Below are 24,532 nucleotides of genomic sequence, written 5' to 3'. Positions count from 1 at the left end.
ATGTCACAGTTATCAGAATAATACACACTTGTGATGTCACAGTTATCAGGCTAATACACACTTGTGATGTCACAGTTATCAGAATAATACACACTTGTGATGTCACAGTTATCAGAATAATACACACTTGTGATGTCACAGTTATCAGAATAATACACACTTGTGATGTCACAGTTATCAGAATAATACACACTTGTGATGTCACAGTTATCAGAATAATACACACTTGTGATGTCACAGTTATCAGAATAATACACACTTGTGATGTCACAGTTATCAGAATAATACACACTTGTGATGTCACAGTTATCAGAATAATACACACTTGTGATGTCACAGTTATCAGAATAATACACACTTGTGATGTCACAGTTATCAGAATAATACACACTTGTGATGTCACAGTTATCAGAATAATACACACTTGTGATGTCACAGTTATCAGACTAATACACACTTGTGATGTCACAGTTATTACACTAATACACACTTGTGATGTCACAGTTATCACACTAATACACACTTATGATGTCACAGTTATCAGGCTAATACACACTTGTGATGTCACAGTTATCAGGCTAATACACACTTGTGATGTCACAGTTATCAGACTAATACACACTTGTGATGTCACAGTTATCAGGCTAATACACACTTGTGATGTCACAGTTATCACACTAATACACACTTGTGATGTCACAGTTATCAGAATAATACACACTTGTGATGTCACAGTTATGAGAATAATACACACTTGTGATGTCACAGTTATCAGAATAATATACACTTGTGATGTCACAGTTATCAGACTAATACACACTTGTGATATCACAGTTATCACACTAATACACACTTATGATGTCACGGTTATCAGACTAATACACACTTGTGATGTCACAGTTAGGCTAATACACACTTGTGATGTCACAGTTATCAGGCTAATACACACTTGTGATGTCACAGTTATCAGGCTAATACACACTTGTGATGTCACAGTTATCAGAATAATACACACTTGTGATGTCACAGTTATCAGGCTAATACACACTTGTGATGTCACAGTTATCAGGCTAATACACACTTGTGATGTCACAGTTATCAGGCTAATACACACTTGTGATGTCACAGTTATCAGGCTAATACACACTTGTGATGTCACAGTTATCAGGCTAATACACACTTGTGATGTCACAGTTATCAGGCTAATACACACTTGTGATGTCACAGTTATCAGGCTAATACACACTTGTGATGTCACAGTTATCAGGCTAATACACACTTGTGATGTCACAGTTATCAGACTAATACACACTTGTGATGTCACAGTTATCAGACTAATACACACTTGTGATGTCACAGTTATCAGGCTAATACACACTTGTGATGTCACAGTTATCACACTAATACACACTTGTGATGTCACAGTTATCAGGCTAATACACACTTGTGATGTCACAGTTATCACACTAATAAACACTTGTGATGTCACAGTTATCAGAATAATACACACTTGTGATGTCACAGTTATGAGAATAATACACACTTGTGATGTCACAGTTATCAGAATAATACACACTTGTGATGTCACAGTTATCAGACTAATACACACTTGTGATGTCACAGTTATCACACTAATACACACTTATGATGTCACAGTTATCAGACTAATACACACTTGTGATGTCACAGTTAGGCTAATACACACTTGTGATGTCACAGTTATCAGGCTAATACACACTTGTGATGTCACAGTTATCAGGCTAATACACACTTGTGATGTCACAGTTATCAGACTAATACACACTTGTGATGTCACAGTTATCAGACTAATACACACTTGTGATGTCACAGTTATCAGACTAATACACACTTGTGATGTCACAGTTATCAGACTAATACACACTTGTGATGTCACAGTTATCAGACTAATACACACTTGTGATGTCACAGTTATGAGGCTAATACACACTTGTGATGTCACAGTTATCACACTAATACACACTTGTGATGTCACAGTTATCAGACTTATACACACTTGTGATGTCACAGTTATCACACTAATACACACTTGTGATGTCACAGTTATCACACTAATACACACTTGTGATGTCACAGTTATCAGGCTAATACACACTTGTGATGTCACAGTTATCACACTAATACACACTTGTGATGTCACAGTTATCAGGCTAATACACACTTATGATGTCACAGTTATCTGGCTAATACACACTTGTGATGTCACAGTTATCAGACTTATACACACTTGTGATGTCACAGTTATCAGGCTAATACACACTTATGATGTCACAGTTATCAGGCTTATACACACTTGTGATGTCACAGTTATCAGAATAATACACACTTGTGCTGTCACAGTTATCTGACTAATACACACTTGTGATGTCACAGTTATCAGACTAATACACACTTGTGATGTCACAGTTATCAGGCTAATACACACTTATGATGTCACAGTTATCAGGCTTATACACACTTGTGATGTCACAGTTATCAGAATAATACACACTTGTGCTGTCACAGTTATCTGACTAATACACACTTGTGATGTCACAGTTATCAGACTAATACACACTTGTGATGTCACAGTTATCTGACTAATACACACTTGTGGTGTCACAGTTATCAGACTAATACACACTTGTGATGTCACATTTATCAGGCTAATACACACTTGTGATGTCACAGTTATCAGACTAATACACACTTGTGATGTCACAGTTATCAGGCTAATACACACTTGTGATGTCACAGTTATCAGGCTAATACACACTTGTGATGTCACAGTTATCAGACTAATTCACACATAGTTATCAGACTAATTCACAATTAGTTAAAAGACTAATACACAGCCAAAGGCTGTTGGGGCATGCTGGGACTTGTAGTTTTGCCCCAGCTGGAGGCGCCCTGGTTATACATATAACAAGCCAAGTAAAATGTGCAGGACCCAACAATCACCTTCTCTGCTAAGCGTGACCGTATAACCTGCTTGTATAATGCCGGGCTCATCCTCCTCCTCTTACGGTACTTTTTTGTTTTTCACAATTATCTCCAGTAAGAGTGAAAAACATCTGATAGCGCTTGCGGCAGATTCCATAAGCCAATATCACACTTACTTTCCTGACACAGGCTTACATCTGCCGCCCTCAGGGGTTACGGGACAATTTTAGACATGCCCCAAATAGGCCTTTGTGTATTGTGTTATCACATCCATAAATCTTATTCTCCATGATTTAAAGCGTTTATGACATCTTTTTATTGGTGATCGCTACGGCTTAATGGTATTTGTCAGATACAGCTGCAGCCATCGCATTAAAAATGCTGCATTCTCAGTGCGGATATAAAGGGGTTCTCTATGATGCTATTTAAAGGAGAACTCCAGCCAGAGTTAACTTATCCCCTGTCCACAGGATAAGGAATAAGTAGCTGATCGTGGGGGGGTCTGACCACTGGGACCCCTCGTGAACTCCGGAACGGACCTTGTTTGTCAGTGAAGAGCGTGTGTCTTCTACCAGTAGACGGCAGGATCTTCATTCATTTCTATAGGAACGCCCGAGAGCTGTACTGGGGTCTTTTTGGCACTCCCATAGAGCGTAAAATATGTTATCCACTACCCACAGGATAGGGGATAAGTAGCTGATCATGGGGAGTCCGACTGTTGGGACCCCCCGCGATCTCCGGAACGGGACCTGGCACTCTGTGAGGAGCACGCTCTGCAGACGGCACGTCTGCAGCGCGTGCTCCTCACAGAGTGCCGGGTCCTGTTCCGGTGTTCGCTTGGGGGCCCAACAGTCGGACTCCCCACAATCAGCTACTTATCCCCTATCCTGTGGATAGTGGATAACATATTTTTGACTGGAGTTCTCCTTTAAGGAATACCAATCACCCAGGTCACACTTTTTTTTATTGTTTTATTCAATATATACCACAAAAAAACTATTACATATGGTTTATTATTTTTCTTTTATTTAGTAATGCTATTTTACGGCATTACATTACATACGCACCAATCTGAAATAGGGGCTACGCTACTGTCTATGTAACTCCGGTTGTTACGTAAACAGTGTAGCTAGCAAGGTTACACTGTTTGTGCAACTCCTAATAATATCAATGGGAGTTACACAAATGTAATTTGTGGATTTTTAATAATTATTTAATAATTTACAAATAAAATCCCAAAAGTGTTACATACCTACGTATTTACCCCATTTACTGGTGCAGTGGTGCAACTTAAAAAGTCACATAAATAGTAAAAAGGGTCCTCCTATCCGCAATTTAATCTCAGTACAAATACACCTTTTCTGTGAAAGCCTCAGAGTTTGTTAGAGAGCATTACTGAACAAACGGCAGCATGAAGACCAAGGAGCTCACCAAACAGGTCAGGAATAAAGTTGTGAAGTACAAAGCAGGGTTAGGTTATAGAGAAAATATCCCAAGCTTTGAACATCTAATAGAGTACCAAAAATTGATCATCAGAAAATGGAAAGAGTATGGCACAACCACGAACCTACTAAGAGAAGACTGTCCACCCAAACGGACAAGCCGGGCAAGGAGAAAATGAATCAGAGAAGCAACCAAATGGTCCATGGTAACTGGAGGCAGCAAAGATCAACAGCTGAGGGGGGAGAATCTGTCCACAGGACAACTATTACTATAGGCTGTACTCTCAGTGATGTCACCGCTGATCTCTAGTGATGGATAGGCTGTATTCTCAGTGATGTCACCGCTGATCTCTAGTGAATGGATAGGCTGTATTCTCAGTAATGTCACCACTGATCTCTAGTGAATGGAAAGACAGTATTCTCAGTGATTTCACCGCTGATCTCTAGTGAATGGATTGGCTGTATTCTCAGGGATGTCACCGCTGATATCTAGTGAATGGATAGACTGTATTCTCAGTGATGTCACCACTGATCTCTAGTGATGGATAGGCTGTATTCTCAGTGATGTCACCACTGATCTCTAGTGATGGATAGGCTGTATTCTCAGTGATGTCACCACTGATCTCTAGTGATGGATAGGCTGTATTCTCAGTGATGTCACCGCTGATCTCTAGTGATGGATAGGCTCTATTCTCAGTGATGTCACCACTGATCTCTAGTGATGGATAGGCTGTATTCTCAGTGATGTCACCGCTGATCTCTAGTGATGGATAGGCTGTATTCTCAGTGATGTCACCACTGATCTCTAGTGATGGATAGGCTGTATTCTCAGTGATGTCACCGCTGATCTCTAGTGATGGATAGGCTCTATTCTCAGTGATGTCACCACTGATCTCTAGTGATGGATAGGCTGTATTCTCAGTGATGTCACCGCTGATCTCTAGTGATGGATAGGCTGTATTCTCAGTGATGTCACCGCTGATCTCTAATTAATGGATTGGCTGTATTCTCAGTGATGTCACCGCTGATCTCTAGTGAATGGATAGACTGTATTCTCAGTGATGTCACCGCTGATCTCTAGTTATGGATAGGCTGTATTCTCAGTGATGTCACCGCTGATCTCTAGTTATGGATAGGCTGTATTCTCAGTGATGTCACCACTGATCTCTAGTGATGGATAGGCTGTATTCTCAGTGATGTCACCACTGATCTCTAGTGATGGATAGGCTGTATTCTCAGTGATGTCACCGCTGATCTCTAGTGATGGATAGGCTCTATTCTCAGTGATGTCACCACTGATCTCTAGTGATGGATAGGCTGTATTCTCAGTGATGTCACCGCTGATCTCTAGTGATGGATAGGCTGTATTCTCAGTGATGTCACCACTGATCTCTAGTGATGGATAGGCTGTATTCTCAGTGATGTCACCGCTGATCTCTAGTGATGGATAGGCTCTATTCTCAGTGATGTCACCACTGATCTCTAGTGATGGATAGGCTGTATTCTCAGTGATGTCACCGCTGATCTCTAGTGATGGATAGGCTGTATTCTCAGTGATGTCACCGCTGATCTCTAATTAATGGATTGGCTGTATTCTCAGTGATGTCACCGCTGATCTCTAGTGAATGGATAGACTGTATTCTCAGTGATGTCACCGCTGATCTCTAGTTATGGATAGGCTGTATTCTCAGTGATGTCACCGCTGATCTCTAGTTATGGATAGGCTGTATTCTCAGTGATGTCACCACTGATCTGTAGTGATGGATAGGCTGTATTCTCAGTGATGCCACTGCTGATCTCTAGTGAATAGATAGGCTGTATTCTCAGTGATGTCACCGCTGATCTCTAGTGGATGGATAGGCTGTATTCTCAGTGATGTCACCGCTGATCTCTAGTGAATGGATAGATTGTATTCTCAGTGATGTCACTGCTGATCTCTAGTGAATAGATAGGCTGTATTCTCAGTGATGTCACCGCTGATCTCTAGTGATGGATAGGCTGTATTCTCAGTGATGTCACTGCTGATCTCTTGTGAATGGATAGGCTGTATTCTCAGTGATGTCACTGCTGATCTTTAGTGATGGATAGGCTGTATTCTCAGTGATGTCACCGCTGATCTCTAGTGAATGGATAGGCTGTATTTTCAGTGATGTCACTGCTGATCTCTAGTGATGGATAGGCTGTATTCTCAGTGATGTCACTGCTGATCTCTAGTGATGGATAGGCTGTATTCTCAGTGATGTCATCGCTGATCTCTAGTGAATGGATAGGCTGTATTCTCAGTGATGTCACTGCTGATCTCTAGTGAATGGATAGACTGTATTCTCAGTGATGTCACCGCTGATCTCTAGTGATGGATAGGCTGTATTCTCAGTGATGTCACCGCTGATCTCTAGTGAATGGATAGGCTGTATTTTCAGTGATGTCACCGCTGATCTCTAGTGATGGATAGGCTGTATTCTCAGTGATGTCACTGCTGATCTCTAGTGAATGGATAGGCTGTATTCTCAGTGATGTCACCGCTGATCTCTAGTGATGGATAGGCTGTATTGTCAGTGATGTCACCGCTGATCTCTAGTGATGGATAGGCTGTATTGTCAGTGATGTCACCGCTGATCTCTAGTGATGGATAGGCTGTATTCTTAGTGATGTCACCGCTGATCTCTGGATAGGCTGTATTCTCAGTGATGTCACTGCTGATCTCTAGTGAATGGATATGCTGTATTCTCAGTGAAGTCACCGCTGATCTCTAGTTATGGATAGGCTGTATTCTCAGTGATGTCACCACTGATCTCTATTGAATGAATAGGCTGTATTCTCAGTGTTGTCACCACTGATCTCTAGTGAATGGATAGGCTGTATTCTCAGTGATGTCACCGCTGATCTCTAGTGAATGGATAGGCTGTATTCTCAGTGATGTCACCGCTGATCTCTAGTGAATGGATAGGCTGTATTCTCAGTGATGTCACCGCTGATCTCTAGTGAATGGATAGGCTGTATTCTCAGTGATGTCACCGCTGATCTCTAGTGATGGATAGGCTGTATTCTCAGTGATATCACCGCTGACCTCTAGTGAATGGATAGGCTGTATTCTCAGTGATGTCACCGCTGATCTCTAGTGATGGATAGGCTGTATTCTCAGTGATGTCACCGCTGATCTCTAGTGAATGGATAGGCTGTATTCTCAGTGATGTCACTGCTGATCTCTATTGATGGATAGATTGTATTCTCAGTGATGTCACCGCGGATCTCTAGTGATGGATAGGCTATATTCTCAGTGATGTCACTGCTGATCTCTAGTGAATGGATAGGCTGTATTCTCAGTGATGTCACCGCTGATCTCTAGTGATGGATAGGCTGTATTGTCAGTGATGTCACCGCTGATCTCTAGTGATGTATAGGCTGTATTCTTAGTGATGTCACCGCTGATCTCTGGATAGGCTGTATTCTCAGTGATGTCCCTGCTGATCTCTAGTGAATGGATATGCTGTATTCTCAGTGATGTCACCACTGATCTCTAGTGATGGATAGGCTGTATTCTCAGTGATGTCACCACTGATCTCTAGTGATGGATAGGCTGTATTCTCAGTGATGTCACTGCTGATCTCTAGTGAATGGATAGGCTGTATTCTCAGTGATGTCACCGCTGATCTCCAGTGATGGATAGGCTGTATTCTCAGTGATGTCACCGCTGATCTCTAGTGAATGGATAGGCTGTATTCTCAGTGATGTCACCGCTGATCTCTAGTGATGGATAGGCTGTATTCTCAGTGATGTCACCGCTGATCTCTAGTGATGGATAGGCTGTATTCTCAGTGATGTCACCGCTGATCTCTAGTGATGGATAGGCTGTATTCTCAGTGATGTCACCACTGATCTCTAGTGATGGATAGGCTGTATTTTCAGTGATGTCACTGCTGATCTCTAGTGATGGATAGGCTGTATTCTCAGTGATGTCACCACTGATCTCTAGTGATGGATAGGCTGAATTCGCAGTGATGTCACTGCTGATCTCTTGTGATGGATAGGCTGTATTGTCAGTGATGTCACCGCTGATCTCTAGTGAATGGATAGGCTGTATTCTCAGTGATGTCACCACTGATCTCTAGTGAATGGATGGGCTGTATTCTCAGTGATGTCACCGCTGATCTCTAGTGATGGATAGGCTGTATTCTCAGTGATGTCACCGCTGATCTCTAGTGAATGGATGGGCTGTATTCTCAGTGATGTCACCGCTGACCTCTAGTTATGGATAGGCGGTATTCTCAGTGATGTCACCGCTGATCTCTTGTGATAGATAGGCGGTATTCTCAGTGATGTCACCGCTGACCTCTAGTTATGGATAGGCTGTATTGTCAGTGATGTCACCGCTGATCTCTAGTGAATGAATAGGCTGTATTCTCAGTGATGTCACCGCTGATCTCTAGTGATGAATAGGCTGTATTCTCAGTGATGTCACCGCTGATCTCTAGTGATGGATAGGCTGTATTCTCAGTGATGTCACCGCTGATCTCTAGTGATGGATAGACTGTATTCTCAGTATTCTCAGTGATATCACTGATCTCTAGTGGATGCTCTAGTCATGTTTTTGCTCTGCGCTTATCATTTTTTTAAATGTGAAGAGGAAACTTCCAGGCCATTGTTACTAAACCAGGGTGCCTCCGGCTGTTGCAAAACTACAACTCCCAGCATGCCCGATGCTGGGCGTTGTAGTTTTGCCACAGCAGGAGACACACTATTTGGAAAATACTGCACTAGACAATTGTGCAGTGAGAGAGAGATAGAAAAGGAGAGGGAGCGCTGCTGCCCTCTGCTGGCCGCATGCAGTAGAACTTATAATATCTCTAGTCCTACAGCTGAATCTTTCTTATAGCTGTAACCTAGGACTGTACCTCTGAATTAACTTTGATCCATATGATTATGGATTATGCATAGATGTATGATGGCGCATATGAAGGTTTTCTGCCCCTGGCTAGAAATAAGTAATATAAAAGAAGTCAAAAAGCGCTCCATAGTGTGATAACATCCATCCGGGTAAAGGATTTGGGATTCATTCTACCACATTCTGTGTATAGGGAGCGATCCATGGTACTGCGCAGGTATGGGTATATTCACACAGCGGAATGCCTGCGTGGATTTCGGCCGGAATATTCCGCACGGAAATTCCACCGCTGCACTGTGCACACGGCAGAATTTCCGCGGCAGATGTTTCCCGATACCGGTGGCCGCGGAATGCATAGAGTTGTTTATTGTTGTTGTCTATTCTTTCTGCTGAATTTTCTCAGAAATGCAAAGGCACATTTCCGAGCGGTCCTGGCGCCCGCTGGATTATTCAAATGTGCGCACATTTTATGCCATGTGAGTATACCCTATTTGTAACAGATCTGCACTGCTATGCTTATGAAATTGCCCTAAGGCGGGGGGGGGGGGGGGGGCAGGGGTAGACCGAATATTTACAGTTTTTATTTTATTAACCTCCCCTGTGTGTGCAGACATTTTGTTACCCAACTTCACCATCAACAGGGTGCCTCCAGCTGTTGCAAAACTACAACTCCCAGCATGCCCGGACAGCCAACGACGCAAAGAGTCATCCTCTAGCACACAGAGGAGGAAAAAGAAACCTGTAGAAGAGGAAACCTCTAGGGCGGTATTATCCAACCAGCCTTCAGCTGTTGCAAAACTACAACTCCCGGCATGCTGGGAGTTGTAGTTTTGAAACAGTTGGAGGCACACTGGTTGAAAAAGGCTTCATTCTCATTCATATCATGTTTGTATTCAGCCGGATGGACGTCTTTATATGAAGATATTGTATGTATATATATATATATATATATATATATATATATATACATATACACACATACTGAATAATAGCGGCTGCTGGTGGGGCCCAGAGGCTAAAATGTGAATGGCACCTCTATAATTGGACAGTATGCACATGGTGGTCTGACAAGTGTCTTCAGGCGATCTGTACGACGGGGCATTACATGCGAGCTGCCTATGTATGACAGCCGCCTTCCATTACTGAGAGCTCCTGCTATTACAGCACCCGGCCTTGTGTTGGGATCGATGGTATATGCTGTGCAGAATGAGGCATGGATATGGCCATATTGTGTTATATGGATACAGTGCGCACACTTGGGTCATATAGTTACATATGCAAACATAGCCAATTCCCTGCGCAGGCATCAAGGGGAATTTATCTTGATTGGCAGTTCGGGGGCGGGGGTAAATAAAATTTTAAAAAAAAGAACCGTCCTTTACCTTCCTTACTCCTGCGCCGTTGCTGGTATAACAAAGCTCTGTTCCCCGCTGTACCAACCAAAAATCCCCTCTTGTGTTTTGCTTTATGAGCAAAGCTTTACCAAATAAAGCCACTTTTTACAGGGGTATTGCTAGGTCCTAAAAAGATCTGAGGTAGGAGCTGTGCCCCCCACTCACTGATAATGTCCCTACCTGAAGCATATTCATAATAAAATGCTTCCACTCATAAATAATGCCCCATGTGCCCCTGTAAAATGCCCCTATACAGTAATAATGCCCCCTGTGCTTTTATGCAGTGATAATATTCCCCAGTGCCCTCATATAGTAATAGTGCCTCCTGTTTCTCATACCGTTATGCCTCCTGTGACCCCATTTACTAATAGTGCCCCATGTAGTAATAATGTCTCCTATGACCTCAAATAGTAATAGTGCCTCTTGTGCCCCATACAGTTACAATGTCTACTGTGACCTTATATAGTCATAATGCCTCCTATGACCTCATAGAGTAATATCATCCCTTGTGCTCCTTACAGTTATAATGTCTACTGTGACCTCATATAGTTATAATGCCTCCTATGACCTCATATAGTAATAGTGTCCCTTGTGCCCCTTACAGTTATAATGTCTACTGTGACCTCATATAGTAATAATTCCTCCTATGACCTCATATAATAGTGTCCCTTGTGCCCCATACAGTTATGATGTCTACTGTGACCTCATATAGTAATAGTGCCTCCGTATAGTAATAGTGTCCCCTATGACCTCATATAGTAATAGTGTCCCTTGTGCCTCATACAGTTATAATGTCTACTGTGACCTCATATAGTCATAATGCCTCCTATGACCTCATATAGTAATAGTCTCCCTTGTGCCCCTTACAGTTATAATGTCTACTGTGACCTCATATAGTAATAATGCCTGATATGACCTCATATAATAATAGTGTCCCATGTGCCTCATACAGTTATAATGTCTGCTGTGACCTCATATAGTAATAATGCCTCCTATGACCTCATATAATAGTGTCCCTTGTGCCCCATACAGTTATAATGTCTACTGTGACCTCATATAGTAATAATGCCTCCTATGACCTCATATAATAGTGTCCCTTGTGCCCCATACAGTTATAATGTCTACTGTGACCTCATATAGTAATAGTGCCTCCGTATAGTAATAGTGTCCCCTATGACCTCATATAGTAATAGTGTCCCTTGTGCCTCATACAGTTATAATGTCTACTTTGACCTCATACAGTAATAGTGTCCCCTATGACCTCATATAGTAATAGTGTCCCTTGTGCCTCATACAGTTATAATGTCTACTTTGACCCCATATAGTAATAGTGTCCCCTATGACCTCATATAGTAATAGTGCCCCCTGTGCCCATACAGTAATAATGCCTCCTGTGACCCCACATTGTAATAGTGCACATATAGTAATAATGTGACCTAATGTGATGTCATATCCCAGCAGCTCATAGGCTGCCAGCCTGAAGTGCCTGCAGCCTATGATGGAAGGATGGAGCAGGGAGCTGACAGATCTGCCATTCTACCTTACTGTATCTGTGTCCAGAGGAAGCATATGCAAAATCCGGGACATCGGCTAAAAATCAACACACAGATCTCTTTGTTAAAACCAACTTTATTACAAAAGGAAATGATGCAGGATATATTAAATTCAGGCTGAAAACTTTTATATTTTGAGAGTACAAACCGAGAGAACAGTAAGAGAGAACGTGAGTTTATCCTCCAATACACTGTCATTCCTGAGACACGCTGGAGTCCACGCACATCACAGTCTCTAACTCACTGCACAACTACAACTGGGAGTCACATCTGCTGTCATGATCACATCCGCTTCTGTGCGAGATACATGTAGAGGAGGACTCAACTTCACCATCATCTGGATCAAGTAGCCACTGGCACCGCCATCTTGGATTGCACCTCTACAGCTTTATCACCCATAATGCTCCTTGTTCTGCATATATCATATTATTTTGAATACATACCGTACGTCCTTTTTTCCCTTTATATACAACTCAATATATAGACCAATGTGCATTTAGCTCTATAAATATTTCTCAATCTGTACACAATATTTACATATGATCAATACAGACATCAATGGCGTATTTCTAGGATATGCCATTAATGACCAATAGGAGGGGGTCCGACTGATCACTAGAACTAAGTGGTAGTCTTGACCAGGCTTTTTCGGAAACAGTATGGCTTTTGGCCCATTTTAGTCAATGGCTGCCCATACGCCTTTTGCGCAGAGCTTTTCAGGTAGGAATGACTACAATCTATGTACACGTTTATAATGTCCATTATATACAGATCTACATAATCCCGTATACATAACTCAATATATGTACAGTTCATATATTTGTATATAAATATCTACACAGATCTGAATGTATACACAAGACCCATGCTTTGCCTATAACCCATAGGCTACACTCTGCAGTTACGACAACCGACAACAACGCAAGATCCTGCCCGCTTCCTGTCCGTCATCTTCATTGGGAGACTTTAGCCGTAGAATAGGAGGATCCCCGCTGGTTGGTGTGTAGTATACTGGGGTCCCATTAGAGCACCATGGTGGGGTTCCAGGGTCACTAGAGTAATCTATACTACCAGATCCGAGCAATTCACTAGTACTTCTGGTGAGGTACCGCCCTTGCTTGGCTGCCATCCTCTGCCTTTTTAGCTCCGAAAGGGTAAGAGGTGCCTGGTCCAGGATTCCACCCCATAGAGGACTTTGGGAATACGAGGAAAATGCGTGGTTGGTGTTACCATTGGTTATTGGGGTGGGTACTGGAGAATCAGTAATAGTTTGGGAACAATAGAAAGGAGGTAGTGGAGAGCAGTACCCATTCCGATATGGGGTTTCGGGAAAAGGTTCTGGAAAAGTCTCTGGAAAAGTCTCGGGAGATGACAGGTTAAGATCCATAGAATCCCTCTGTAAAGAAGAGATATATGAAAAATGATGGTTTTCAGTCTCCTCATCAGTTTTAGCTTCCTTCTTCTAGGCAAATTTCATTTTTGGACTTTCCTCAGAATATGTCATTAATATCAGATCGGCATCCACCAATCAGCTGTGGCACCGTCATACATTGTAAAACAAAGCTGTAGGCAGACATTGTATCCTGAGGATTGGTCATCAATAAATTTTGCCCCCCAAAAAACATTTTAGTATCAACATATATTCTTAGGGTGCAGTCAATCGGTGCATAGGTTTGGCAGCAACAATACTCACCTGCCCTGATCTCCCACTGCTGCTGTTCTGACAGCTCCTGGTTCCTGCTGCTCTCTCCTTGTTTCTGCTTTTGTAGACATGTGGTCCCCACAGGAACTCTCTGCTCAATCAATGACTGCAGTGGTAACCAGCCTCAGTCAGTGCTGAGGGTGCAATTCCTGTTCGAAGTAAGAGGAACAAGCAGAGAGCAGATGGGACTGGGATTTGTTGGAACAGCAGCAGTGGGGGATCAGGGCAGGTGAGTAAGGTTCTTTTTTTTTTTTTTTTTTTTTTTTTTTTTTTTTTAAAGCACCCAGAGCTAAACATAAAAAATTGGGGATTGCCAGAATAAACTTTAATGCTCTACTAATGACTATTAAAGAAAACCACTCATGATCTTGTTAGATTTTAAAATCCTCCCAGTTCACTGCCCCCATCATGATAAACCACCCCCTGCCTTTATTTTTATTATTTTTAGTTTTCTACCCTAATATTGCTCTGTATTTTCTGTCCAGTCTCAGTCAGATTCACAGACTGGGAAGGGGCGTTCCCCAGCAGGTGTGACATCATCTGAAGCCATACAGGGGAGAACTCCCTCCCTTACTCTGCTACATACAGCCCAGAACATTTCAGTGTGTAAGATTAGCTATGATTGGATAAGGCTGCACACACCCCTCACCACTCCAGACTGCATTTCCTGATTTTGGTCTTCTGCCAGGCCAGCAGCAGTCCAATGTCTGTGCAAGAGATGGGGGGAAATGTGCTGTGGACTAGTAGGGAGACAGCTAGTGGCAGCTTTTTTAAAGACAAATAAAACATAGAAAACTTCATTTTTTTAAACAAAGTACATTAGAAAGATTTTTCATTTACCATAAGGAGTGCAAAAGTAAAAATTAGTTTTAATGAGAGTGCCCATTTAAAGGAGTTGTCCAGAAACAGTGTAAAATTTGGCTTGCTCATTGTGAATGTTATTGCACACCACTTCTGTTGGAGGATGGAGCTGAGCTGCAATACCACATATAACCTCTGGACATACGTGGCACTGTGTTTGGAAGAAAAAAAAAAAACCTGCTTTTTTACTCCTTGACAAAAAAAAGCAATCTGCCGGTTCTCTAGCGTACTCAGAACTTAAGTTTCAAAGAGGGGAGTGCTAAGCTGCAGCATGCATGCCTTTTCCCTCCTCCATCCCTCTCCGTCTTATCTGATTGATGTTGAGAGAATAATGCTGGAAGCTGTACCCTGTATGTCAATCATGCAGTGAAGGAAGGGGTGGGGGAGGGAGAAGGCTTGCATGCTGCAGTTCAGCAACACCTCCTTGACTTGATTTCTGAGCATGATATAGAGCTGGCAGATTCCCTTTAAATGGCGATGGCTTCACTGTGTCTTTATTTTAGATGTATTTTACATTAATGGCAATAATATCAGTTTCCTAATAATTTGCTTTCAGATTGTTTTTTCACTACAGTGACTATGCACATAGTATAATAAGTCTTTCTTACCTTAGCATTTTCTATGTTTTTTTTAAGGTTACTTTGCCCAGCAAACAATCATCCTTCTGGGTGACTACAATACGCCACAAGTACTTACTATCTAACTGCTATAATATTTTATTGCAGCCATGGTGCCCGGTTGTATATTGCTCCCACTATAGCAGCTGGTATAGGAACCTTCAATTTCCACTTCCTCCATTCTTCCGTTAGGCTCAGAACTCACCCTTTGCATGTCCGGACTGCCTTCTTCTTCGTCCTGAGTGCCCTCTGTATCACCCACAGAGACGAGGCACTGCCACACCACAGCCTCCTTCTCATACTCCCGCCTGTACATGTTCGTTCTCTCCGACAAGCTTGCGCGTCGTACCACCTTCCTGAAAGAGAAAAAAGACTGTCAGACAGCTACGATGAGAGGTGTATTGTAATTGAGTGTGATATTTGATAGATATACAGAGAGATTAACTGGTAGAGAATGCCAGGACTCATAGAAAAAGCCTGTGAGTCCTGTTTATCCCACCCATGCAAAGTGATTGACAGCTTTCCTGTATACAAATGGGCAGGGCCGCCAGACCTGGTAGTGTCTAAATAGTAATATACATAATCAAATCACATAAAACTTTATATAACCAAGTCGCTCCCCCTCTATCCTTTGCTGCCATCACATAGGGGAGTATAGGAAACCTGACAGAGCTGGCTCAAGGTGCATTCACACCAGGTTAGTGCCTACATGGCACAGATCCGGCACATGCCGCTGCAAAATCACTGGCCGACGTATCTGGGCAAGAAGCATGCAGGGCCCATTCAATCCAGGGACCCAAATGGAGTCACCTAGCGACACCATTCTGGTAATTTGCCCATCGTATCTAACTTTTGGCACAACGTGGTCTTAGGCAGTTTTCAATTCCAGCCAAAACTCGGAAATGGTTGAAAAATTACCCAAATAGAGTCACTAGGTAACTCCATTTGGGACATTGGGTTGCATAGGGTCTTGCTCTCTACGAGGCACAAAATGTGAAGGGAATTAACCCTTAAGCAGGACCCCATTACTCCTAGGCCGTACACTAGCTAATCGTGGAGGTTGGCATCACAAAATTACAAGTACAAAGGTGAAAGAATTGGCATCGGTCATGCTCGGCCACTGCTCTATTCTAAGTCTAATGGACTTTCTAACATTCGAGTTCAGAAGACCTATTAAGAATAAATGAAGTGGTGGCCAAGCAAGCGCACGGTCGCTCCATTTATTAGGGGACTACTGCCCTCCATTTTCGTGATCAGTGTCTGCCATAATGTCTACAGGGGTCAGAGAACTATAAAGTAGACATTTTAGATCCAACAAGACCATCATGTGACAATATAGTATTTTCATCGCTTCCTAAGTGTTTTACACTATGCACAGTAGGTCTTCCATGAGACGCACTTTTTGATCTTGATGCAAGCCAGCACCTTACGCTCTTCTATGCTCGTTCTCATGTATATACTGTGATTAACTGCTTGGCTTAGCAGCTGTGTCCTATCACAACAGGATGCCGGTTTTATTTGTTTTTGCACCTTTTTCCAGACAATTATATAATGACATATTGTTAGTCTGAGAATAAAAATAACTGACTGAATGAGGCTATTGAGAGTCTGACCGGCCTTCACCTACAGTATATTGCTTTTTTAGTTTACCATAACAAATCATAAATGAAGCATCTGTCCAAGAGCTTAGCTGCCCAAGGCATTGTTGTGCAGAAAACACAAAGTCTCGTATACAGTAAGTTCTGTTGGTGTAGAGCACTGGTCTCCAAACTGTGGACCTCCAGATGATGTTGCAAAACTACAACTCCCAGCACCATTTGGGGCACCATAATAAAGTATACCCAAATTTTATGATGATAACTAAATGGTTATAGCTGTGAAACCCAACAGGTCATGTTGGGTTTCACAGCTATAACCATTTAGTTATCATCATAAAATTTGGGTATACCTTATTATGTTGCCCCCAAACAATTTGGGCTTTACACCAGCCATACAGTAGAGATTACAGATCTTCTAATGACTGTTGTCATCTTTTCTGTGGCACATATGAGCCTAAGAGACACATGGTACATCCAGGTAACTGTCATGTTAGATTTTCTAGGCGGTTGTAGGGCGTAGCACAGTACTTGGAGTTGACGTGTCATTGGACACAAACTTCTTACCATCAATGGATGCCCAGCCAGGTCAGAGAACAAGAAAAATTTGATCTGCCGATGGTTGCATTGTCTTACATACAGTATTGTAAACCAGAATGACAGTGTGGTGAACCACCGGGTAAATGGTGGGACCACAGGTGTGGCAGTGTAGGTGTGTGGGAAAAGATGGTATTAACCCCAGGGGGCTGGATGGTATTAGCCCCTAGTGTTCTTGATGCCAGTGTGGTTTTCAGGTTCTGGAACACCACACGCCCCGATTCTCTGCTTTCCCAATTGCTAGCAGTGAAATGAGAGTCCACAACCAGTTACGGTTAAACGGAGGCTTTACTGAGTGGAAGACAGGTGTAATTGTCTTCACAGCTAAGGCCAGATTTCCCAGTGAGGTGGCCAGGACCCAGAGGACCTCGCAGCCTGCTGGACCAATATACTTGTAGTTAACTTGACTTGTAATTAGACTTGACTTGACTATGTGCAGGACTTGACTAGTTTCAGTGACAGCAGACATAGACTTGAGACTTACTGTAATGACTGTAGCTTTGTGGCCTTCCAGATGCTGATCACTTGCCCTGAGTTCTCTGGTAGCTGAGCTCAGTAAAGTAGCTGGTGATAAGTGCTAAGAGAGTGAATAGTAAAGGCCACCCCTTTATAGAGTGGGGGGCTGGACTAAAGCACATTGGTCAAGCTGCGGGTCATAGGTTAAGCTGGTGCTCTCAACAAATCATGTGACTGCATAACATAACATGTGACAGCTTACACACAGGTCCCTAAGACCTCCCACAGGTCCTTCAGACTATCTATACATAGGGATCCTGTCTATGCATTAAAGTGACACACACACACCTTTATAAAACCAACAGGGGGAGACCTTGCAGGGGAGCCCCCAGGTCACTGAGGCACTCAACCTGACAGGACCTAAGGTAGTACAGGACCATGTCCTGTACTGGGACATCACAACAGCTTTTACAGACCAGCCATAAACGAGTCATTCAGAAACTTTGTTCTGAAATCTTCAGCTTAAAGATAGTCATGAATGGAGGGGGGGTGGCGTTATGACCACAGGCGCCCGAACCCAAAGTTTTGAACATAATGTTCAGAACGCCGGAGATCACAGGGGTCCCAGCGGCCGGATAGGGGTTAAGATGTCTAGAGGCCGAGTGCCCCTTTGAAGCTCCAGCTGATTAGTAGAGGTCTGACCACTGGGACCCCCACCAATCATAAAAACGGAGGGACCTCTGGCTCTGCTTGGCCACCGATCTATTCACTTTCTGAACATAGTCAAGTTTAGCACTTGGAAATGTTCAGAATTCCTATTAAAATTCAATGGAGCATGTTGCCGCTCCATCCACTTGGTAGACAATTTATCCTCATGTTCCCATGATCATTGGGGGTCTTAGTAGTCAGACGCTCACCGATCAGCTGGTTCTCCCCTACAGTCAACAATGAAGACCTGAAAGCATGTATGTGTCTGGGAGGTCAGAAGAAATGGCTGCATGATCCAGTCAACAGCTATCTATTGTATATGGTCACTAAGGATGGTATTAAAGGGGTACTCCGTTCCCTTGCTTTCGGAGCTCCGCTCCCCAGCGTCCGGAAGTTATTGTTCCGAACAATGTGTGTGCGGGCTTCCGTGTTCAGGGCCACCCCTCGTGGCTTCACGCCTGCCCCCTCGTGACATCACGCCCGTCACCTCAACGAAAGTCTAAGGGAAGGGGCGCACACATGACGGAAGCCTGCACATACATCGTTCGGAACAATAACTTCCGGACGCTGGGGAGCGGAGCTCCGAAAGCAAGGGAACTGAGTACCCTTTTAAGGTAACTGAGGTACAGTTTACGAGGTTAAAGGGGTATTCCAGGAATAAAAAAAATAGGCCTTTTTTCTTTCTAAGACAGCCCCCTCCTTGTCTCCACTTTGGGTCTGGTATTACAACTTGGCTCCATTCACTTCAATGGAACTGAGCTGTAGAACCACACCCAAACTGGAGACAAACAGCAAGAGGTCTTTGAAAGAAAAAAAGTCTATTTTTTGATTCCTGGAATACCCCTTTAAGTAATGTGTTGGAGGGGAAGTTGTCATATGAAGTAGGCTTATACATAAAAACCAAGCAACGCATTCATACTGACCCATGACTCCCAGTGCTCGAGCTTCTGCGGCTCAGAGAAGACTTGTTTTTCTGCTGAGATTTCATGATGAGGTCATGTTTGTGCTTCAGCTCTAGGAGCAAAGAGCGGAGCTCCTCATCCTCACAGAGATCTGGGGACAAATAACAGAGACATATATATGTGAGAGGACAGTAAAGAATGGACACAACCACTAAGTTCTGACAAAACCTATAAGATTCATCTAAATATGTGAATTGTGCAGTGTCCCACTACATGTTATATTTTGATATTGTTTATTGGTTGTCGGATGCTGTTAACCTGTAAGATGTTTGCTTACTTTAAGGTATTTTATGCTGTTTGCCTGTTGTGTTATGCTGCCATCTTTTAGTGGTGTCTTATACTGGCTGTGAGCAGGAGAGCCCATATACTTTATAAATAGAGCCCATTGACTAACATGGGAAACTTTCCAGAAGATGGGAGGTCCTTGCTTAAAGGGGTACTCCGCTGCTCAGCGTTTGGAACAAACTGCTCCGAACGCTGGAGCCGGCATTATGAGCTCGTGACGCCATAGCCCCGCCCCCTCATGACGTTACTCCCCGCCCCCTCAATGCAAGTTTGTGGGAAGGGGCGTGACGGCCGTCACGCCCCCTCCCGTAGACTTGCATTGAGGTGGCGAGATGTGACATCATGAGGGGCGGGGCTAGGACGTCACAAGCTCATGATGCCGGCTCTAGCATTCGGAGCAGTTTGTTACAAACGCTGAGCAGTGGAGTACCCCTTTAAGCCCACTCTTCTCTCCCCTGAGAGAGGAAGATTAGCCAGTTTAGGAGGTAAGAGGAGTGCTCAAACACTCTCTGTTTTAGGAAGTATGCCTAGAACTCTAGATGCACTTTGAGGTAAAGCCAAATTGAGGAATATTTAGCCCAATGAAAGCCTGCTGTCTTCAGATCTAAGAAGAATAGAGAAGGAAACTGATAGAGGTGAATTAAAGAACTCCATTAATGTTCTAGGACCCCACAGGGCTTTAGGCCAGACCTACTATCCTTGTGGCTTTTGAGCTACACCCTATGTTTCCTGCATCCCACAGAGAGCATATCTGAAAATCAATTTTGAGTACTTTACATCTTTGAACCCCCTAGGAGTCAACTAGCACAAACCCTATTATTAAAGGGGTATTCCGGTGGAAATTATTATTATTTTTTTTTAATCAACTGGTGCCAGAAAGTTAAACAGATTTGTAAATTACTTCTATTAAAAAATCTTTACCCTTCCAGTACTTTTTAGCAGCTGTATGCTACAGAGGAAATTCTTTTCTTTTTGAATTCCTTTTTTTGTCTTGTCCACAGTGCTCTCTGCTGACACCTCTGTCCGTATAAGGAACTGTCTAGAGCAGGAGAAAATCCCCATTGCAAACCTATGTTGCTCTGGACAGTTCCTGACATGGACAGAGGTGTCAGCAGAGAGCACTGTGGAAAAGACAAAAAAATTAATTCAAAAAGAAAAGAATTTCCTCTGTAGAATATAGCTGCTAAAAAGTACTGGAAGGGTAAATATTTTTTAATAGAAGTAATTTACAAATCTGTTTAACTTTCTGGCACCAGTTGATATATAAAAAAAATGTTTTCCACCGGAGTACCCCTTTGAAGAAAGGACTATGGACTGTATTCAGGAACCTAGAAAGGCTTGCGCAAAGCAGGATAGTGGGGCACCACCTTTTCACAACATACCGTATACCCCAAAGAATGTTCACCCGCTCCAGCTAACCACTGCCAAGTATTGCAACCCCTATGCTTTTGTTGACTGATATAAAGAGACTGTTCATTCTATCACCCTGTTTCTGGCGTTTAATTTGCAACTCACCATTAGGTCACCCCAACTACAATTCCATCCGCCATGAAAATTCTGCAGACCTGTCTTTAAATTTTGCAGAATTGTTGGCGGAATCCTATTGAACTTAATGGGGCTTTGAATTTTGGCAGAATTCTATAAATTCTGCTGAAATTCTGCCAGAATTCTGCAAACATTTGGAATTTGAAGGGGTACTTTTTTTTTTTTAAATCAACTGGTGCCAGAAAGTTAAACAGATTTGTAAATGACTTCTATTAAAAAATCTTAATCCTTCCAGTACATTTTAGGGGCTGTATACTACAGAGGAAATTCTTTTCTTTTTGGATTTCTCTTCGGTCATGACCACATTTTAGGTGCACAAAAGTAAAAAAAAACTGATATTTTTCTGCAGCGCTGGACCAAATGGATGAAGAGAGACCACGCTCTTGGTAACCAACAAATTGGCCTTTATTATAGCACATTCAAGCTCGTAATGGGCCCATTACAGGCTTGAAACGCGTTGCATGTGCTATAATAAATGTCAATTTGTTTGTTACCAAGAGCGTGGTCTCTCTTCATCCATTTGGTCCAGCGCTGCAGAAAAATATCAGTTTTTTACTTATGTGCACCTTTTATCACTGACGACTGATCCCAGTGACCGGGAGGATTGCGAGCTGCAGGACCATTGATACCCACTCTACATTCGAAAAGAGATGTTGTGCTCTCAGCGCAACACAACATGGTGAGTGGGATTCTTATACTCTCTCTGGAATACAACTGTTAAACTTTACTTCACTAGGGGCACGTGTCCTTTTGGATTTTCTCCTACTCTGGACAGTTCCTAAAATGGACAGCAGAGGTCAGCAGAGAGCACTGTGGTCGTGACAGAAGAGAAATCCAAAAAGAAAAGCATTTCCTCTGTAGTATACAACCCCTAAAAAGTACTGGAAGGATTAATATTTTTTCCACCGGAGTACCCCTTTAAGCAGAATTGCAAACTTTTGGTCGTGTAAACCTAGCCATAGGTTGTATTCAAAAGAACAAACTCACCAAGAGGAGTTTCATCCAAAGAAGTTTTACTGCTCAAACTGGCCCCATGTGACACTAAAATCTCAGCCACGTAGATCTGCAAAAGGAATTAGAAAGGAATTAGGTCAGTCATACTGGAGGAAAACGTGGAAATTTCATATTTCTATAAATACAGCATGTCCTTATTGGAATCGTTCCTTATCAGTTGCCTTTCCAGCTCTCAGAAGATACGAGCTGATTTACGAATATCTGGGTCACAGACTAAAGACTCCTATCCTCTAGTCCAGTGTTTCCCAACCAGGATGCTTCTAGCTGATGCAAAACTACAACTTCCAGCTGATGCAAAACTACAACTCCCAGCATGTCCTGACAACCAACGGCACAGTCATCCTCCAGCACGCAAAACAGCGAAAAAATCCAGTGGGCAGTGTTATCCAACTAGGCTGCCTCCAGATGTTGCAAAACTACAACTCCCAGCATGCCCGGACAGCCAAAGGCTGTCATCTACAAACCAGGATAAAGTATGTTAACTCTTTAGGCCGTTGTTCTATTAGGACCACAGGGTGAACAAAGATGGACTTCGAAAGTTTATTCGGTTCTGAAAGCAAAGCCTTCGCTTCCTGGTATTCTGGTGACAGTCCTGCGACTAGCAAATAATCTAAAATAACAGTGACTCTGCAAAGTCATACTTCTTACTCCTATCCTCAAAACCAATGTTTTCCCACCAGGGTGTCTCCAGCTGTTAAAAAACTACAACTCCCAGCATGTCCGGATAACCAGCCGCACAAACAGTCATCCTCCAGCACAGGGAAGATGGGGAAAAAACCCTGTGGAGGAAACTTCTATGGCAATGTTATCCAACTAGGGTGCCTGCAGCTGTTGCAAAACTAAAACTCCCAGCATGCCCGGACAGCCAAAGGCTGTCATCTACAAACCAGTATAAAATATGTTAACTCTTTAGGCTGCTGTTCTATTAGGACCACAGGGTGAACAAAGATGGACTTCGAAAGTTTATTCGGTTCTGAAAGCAAAGCCTTCGCTTCCTGGTATTCTGGTGCCAGTCCTGCAACTAGTAAAAAATCTAAAATAGCAGTGACTCTGCAAAGTCATACTTCTTACTCCTATCCTCAAGTCCAATTTTTTCCCACCAGGGTGTCTCCAGCTGTTGAAAACTACAACTTCCAGCATGTCCAGATAACCAGCCGCACAAACAGCCATCCTCCAGCACACAGAAGAGGGGAAAAAACCCTGTGGAGGAAACCTGTAGGGTGGTGTTATCCAACCAGTGAACCTCCAGTTGTTGCAAAACTACAACTCCCAGCATGCCCAGACAGCCGAAGGCTGTCTGGGCATGCTGGAAGTTGTAGTTTTGCAACAGCTGGAGCCACCCTGGTTGGAAAACAATAGCCATAAGTATTCAGCCGTAGGCTGTCTGGGCATGCTGGAAGTTGTAGTTTTGCAACAGCTGGAGACACCCTGGCTGGAAAATAATGGCCATAAGTATTCAGCCGAAGGCTGTCTTGGCATGCTGGAAGTTGTAGTTTTGCAACAGCTGGAGGCACCCTGGCTGGAAAATAATGGCCATAAGTATTCAGCCGAAGGCTGCCTGGGCATGCTGGAAGTTGTAGTTTTGCAACAGCTAGAGGCACCCTGGTTGGAAAACAATAGCCATAAGTATTCAGCCAAAGGCTGTCTGGGCATGCTGGAAGTTGTAGTTTTGCAACAGCTGGAGACACACTGGTTGGATAACAATAGCCATAAGTATTCAGACTCTTTGCTCTGACACTTGAAATTTAGCTCTGGGGGCCTCCATTTCCCTTGATCATCTCTTAGATGTTTCTTGCTCGGAGTCACCTTTGGTAAATTCAGATGATCGCACAGGATTTGGAAAGACACAGCCCTGTCTGTAAGGTCGGACAGCCTGACAATGTATATCAGAGCAAACACCAAGCCATGAGGTAAAAAGAAGTGCCTGTAGAGCTCAGAAAGAGGCACAGATCTGGCGA

General features: G+C 43.0%; 2 protein-coding genes across 10 annotated transcripts in view; one reads left to right on the top strand and one right to left on the bottom strand.

Moving 5' to 3' along the window:
* Positions 1–24,532, top strand: part of ARHGAP40 (Rho GTPase activating protein 40) — a 263,780-nt gene that overhangs the window by 28,739 nt on the left and 210,509 nt on the right. The gene's annotated exons all lie outside the window — the stretch shown is intronic.
* PPP1R16B (protein phosphatase 1 regulatory subunit 16B) overlaps positions 12,291–24,532 on the bottom strand; it is a 70,292-nt gene continuing 58,050 nt past the window's right edge. The window contains exons 8-11 of the mRNA XM_056549635.1: positions 22,548–22,623; positions 19,692–19,821; positions 15,618–15,768; positions 12,291–13,628 (exon numbers count right to left, since the gene is read on the bottom strand). Of these exons, the coding sequence (XP_056405610.1) occupies positions 13,134–13,628; positions 15,618–15,768; positions 19,692–19,821; positions 22,548–22,623 (852 nt within the window). The 3' untranslated portion in view covers positions 12,291–13,133. The remainder of the gene's footprint in view (positions 13,629–15,617; positions 15,769–19,691; positions 19,822–22,547; positions 22,624–24,532) is intronic.

Source organism: Hyla sarda, chromosome 13 (genome assembly GCF_029499605.1).
Source record: "Hyla sarda isolate aHylSar1 chromosome 13, aHylSar1.hap1, whole genome shotgun sequence".
Classification (NCBI taxonomy): domain Eukaryota; kingdom Metazoa; phylum Chordata; class Amphibia; order Anura; family Hylidae; genus Hyla; species Hyla sarda.
Note: the sequence above shows the minus strand (reverse complement) of the source record. Positions and strands in the feature narration are given on the sequence as shown.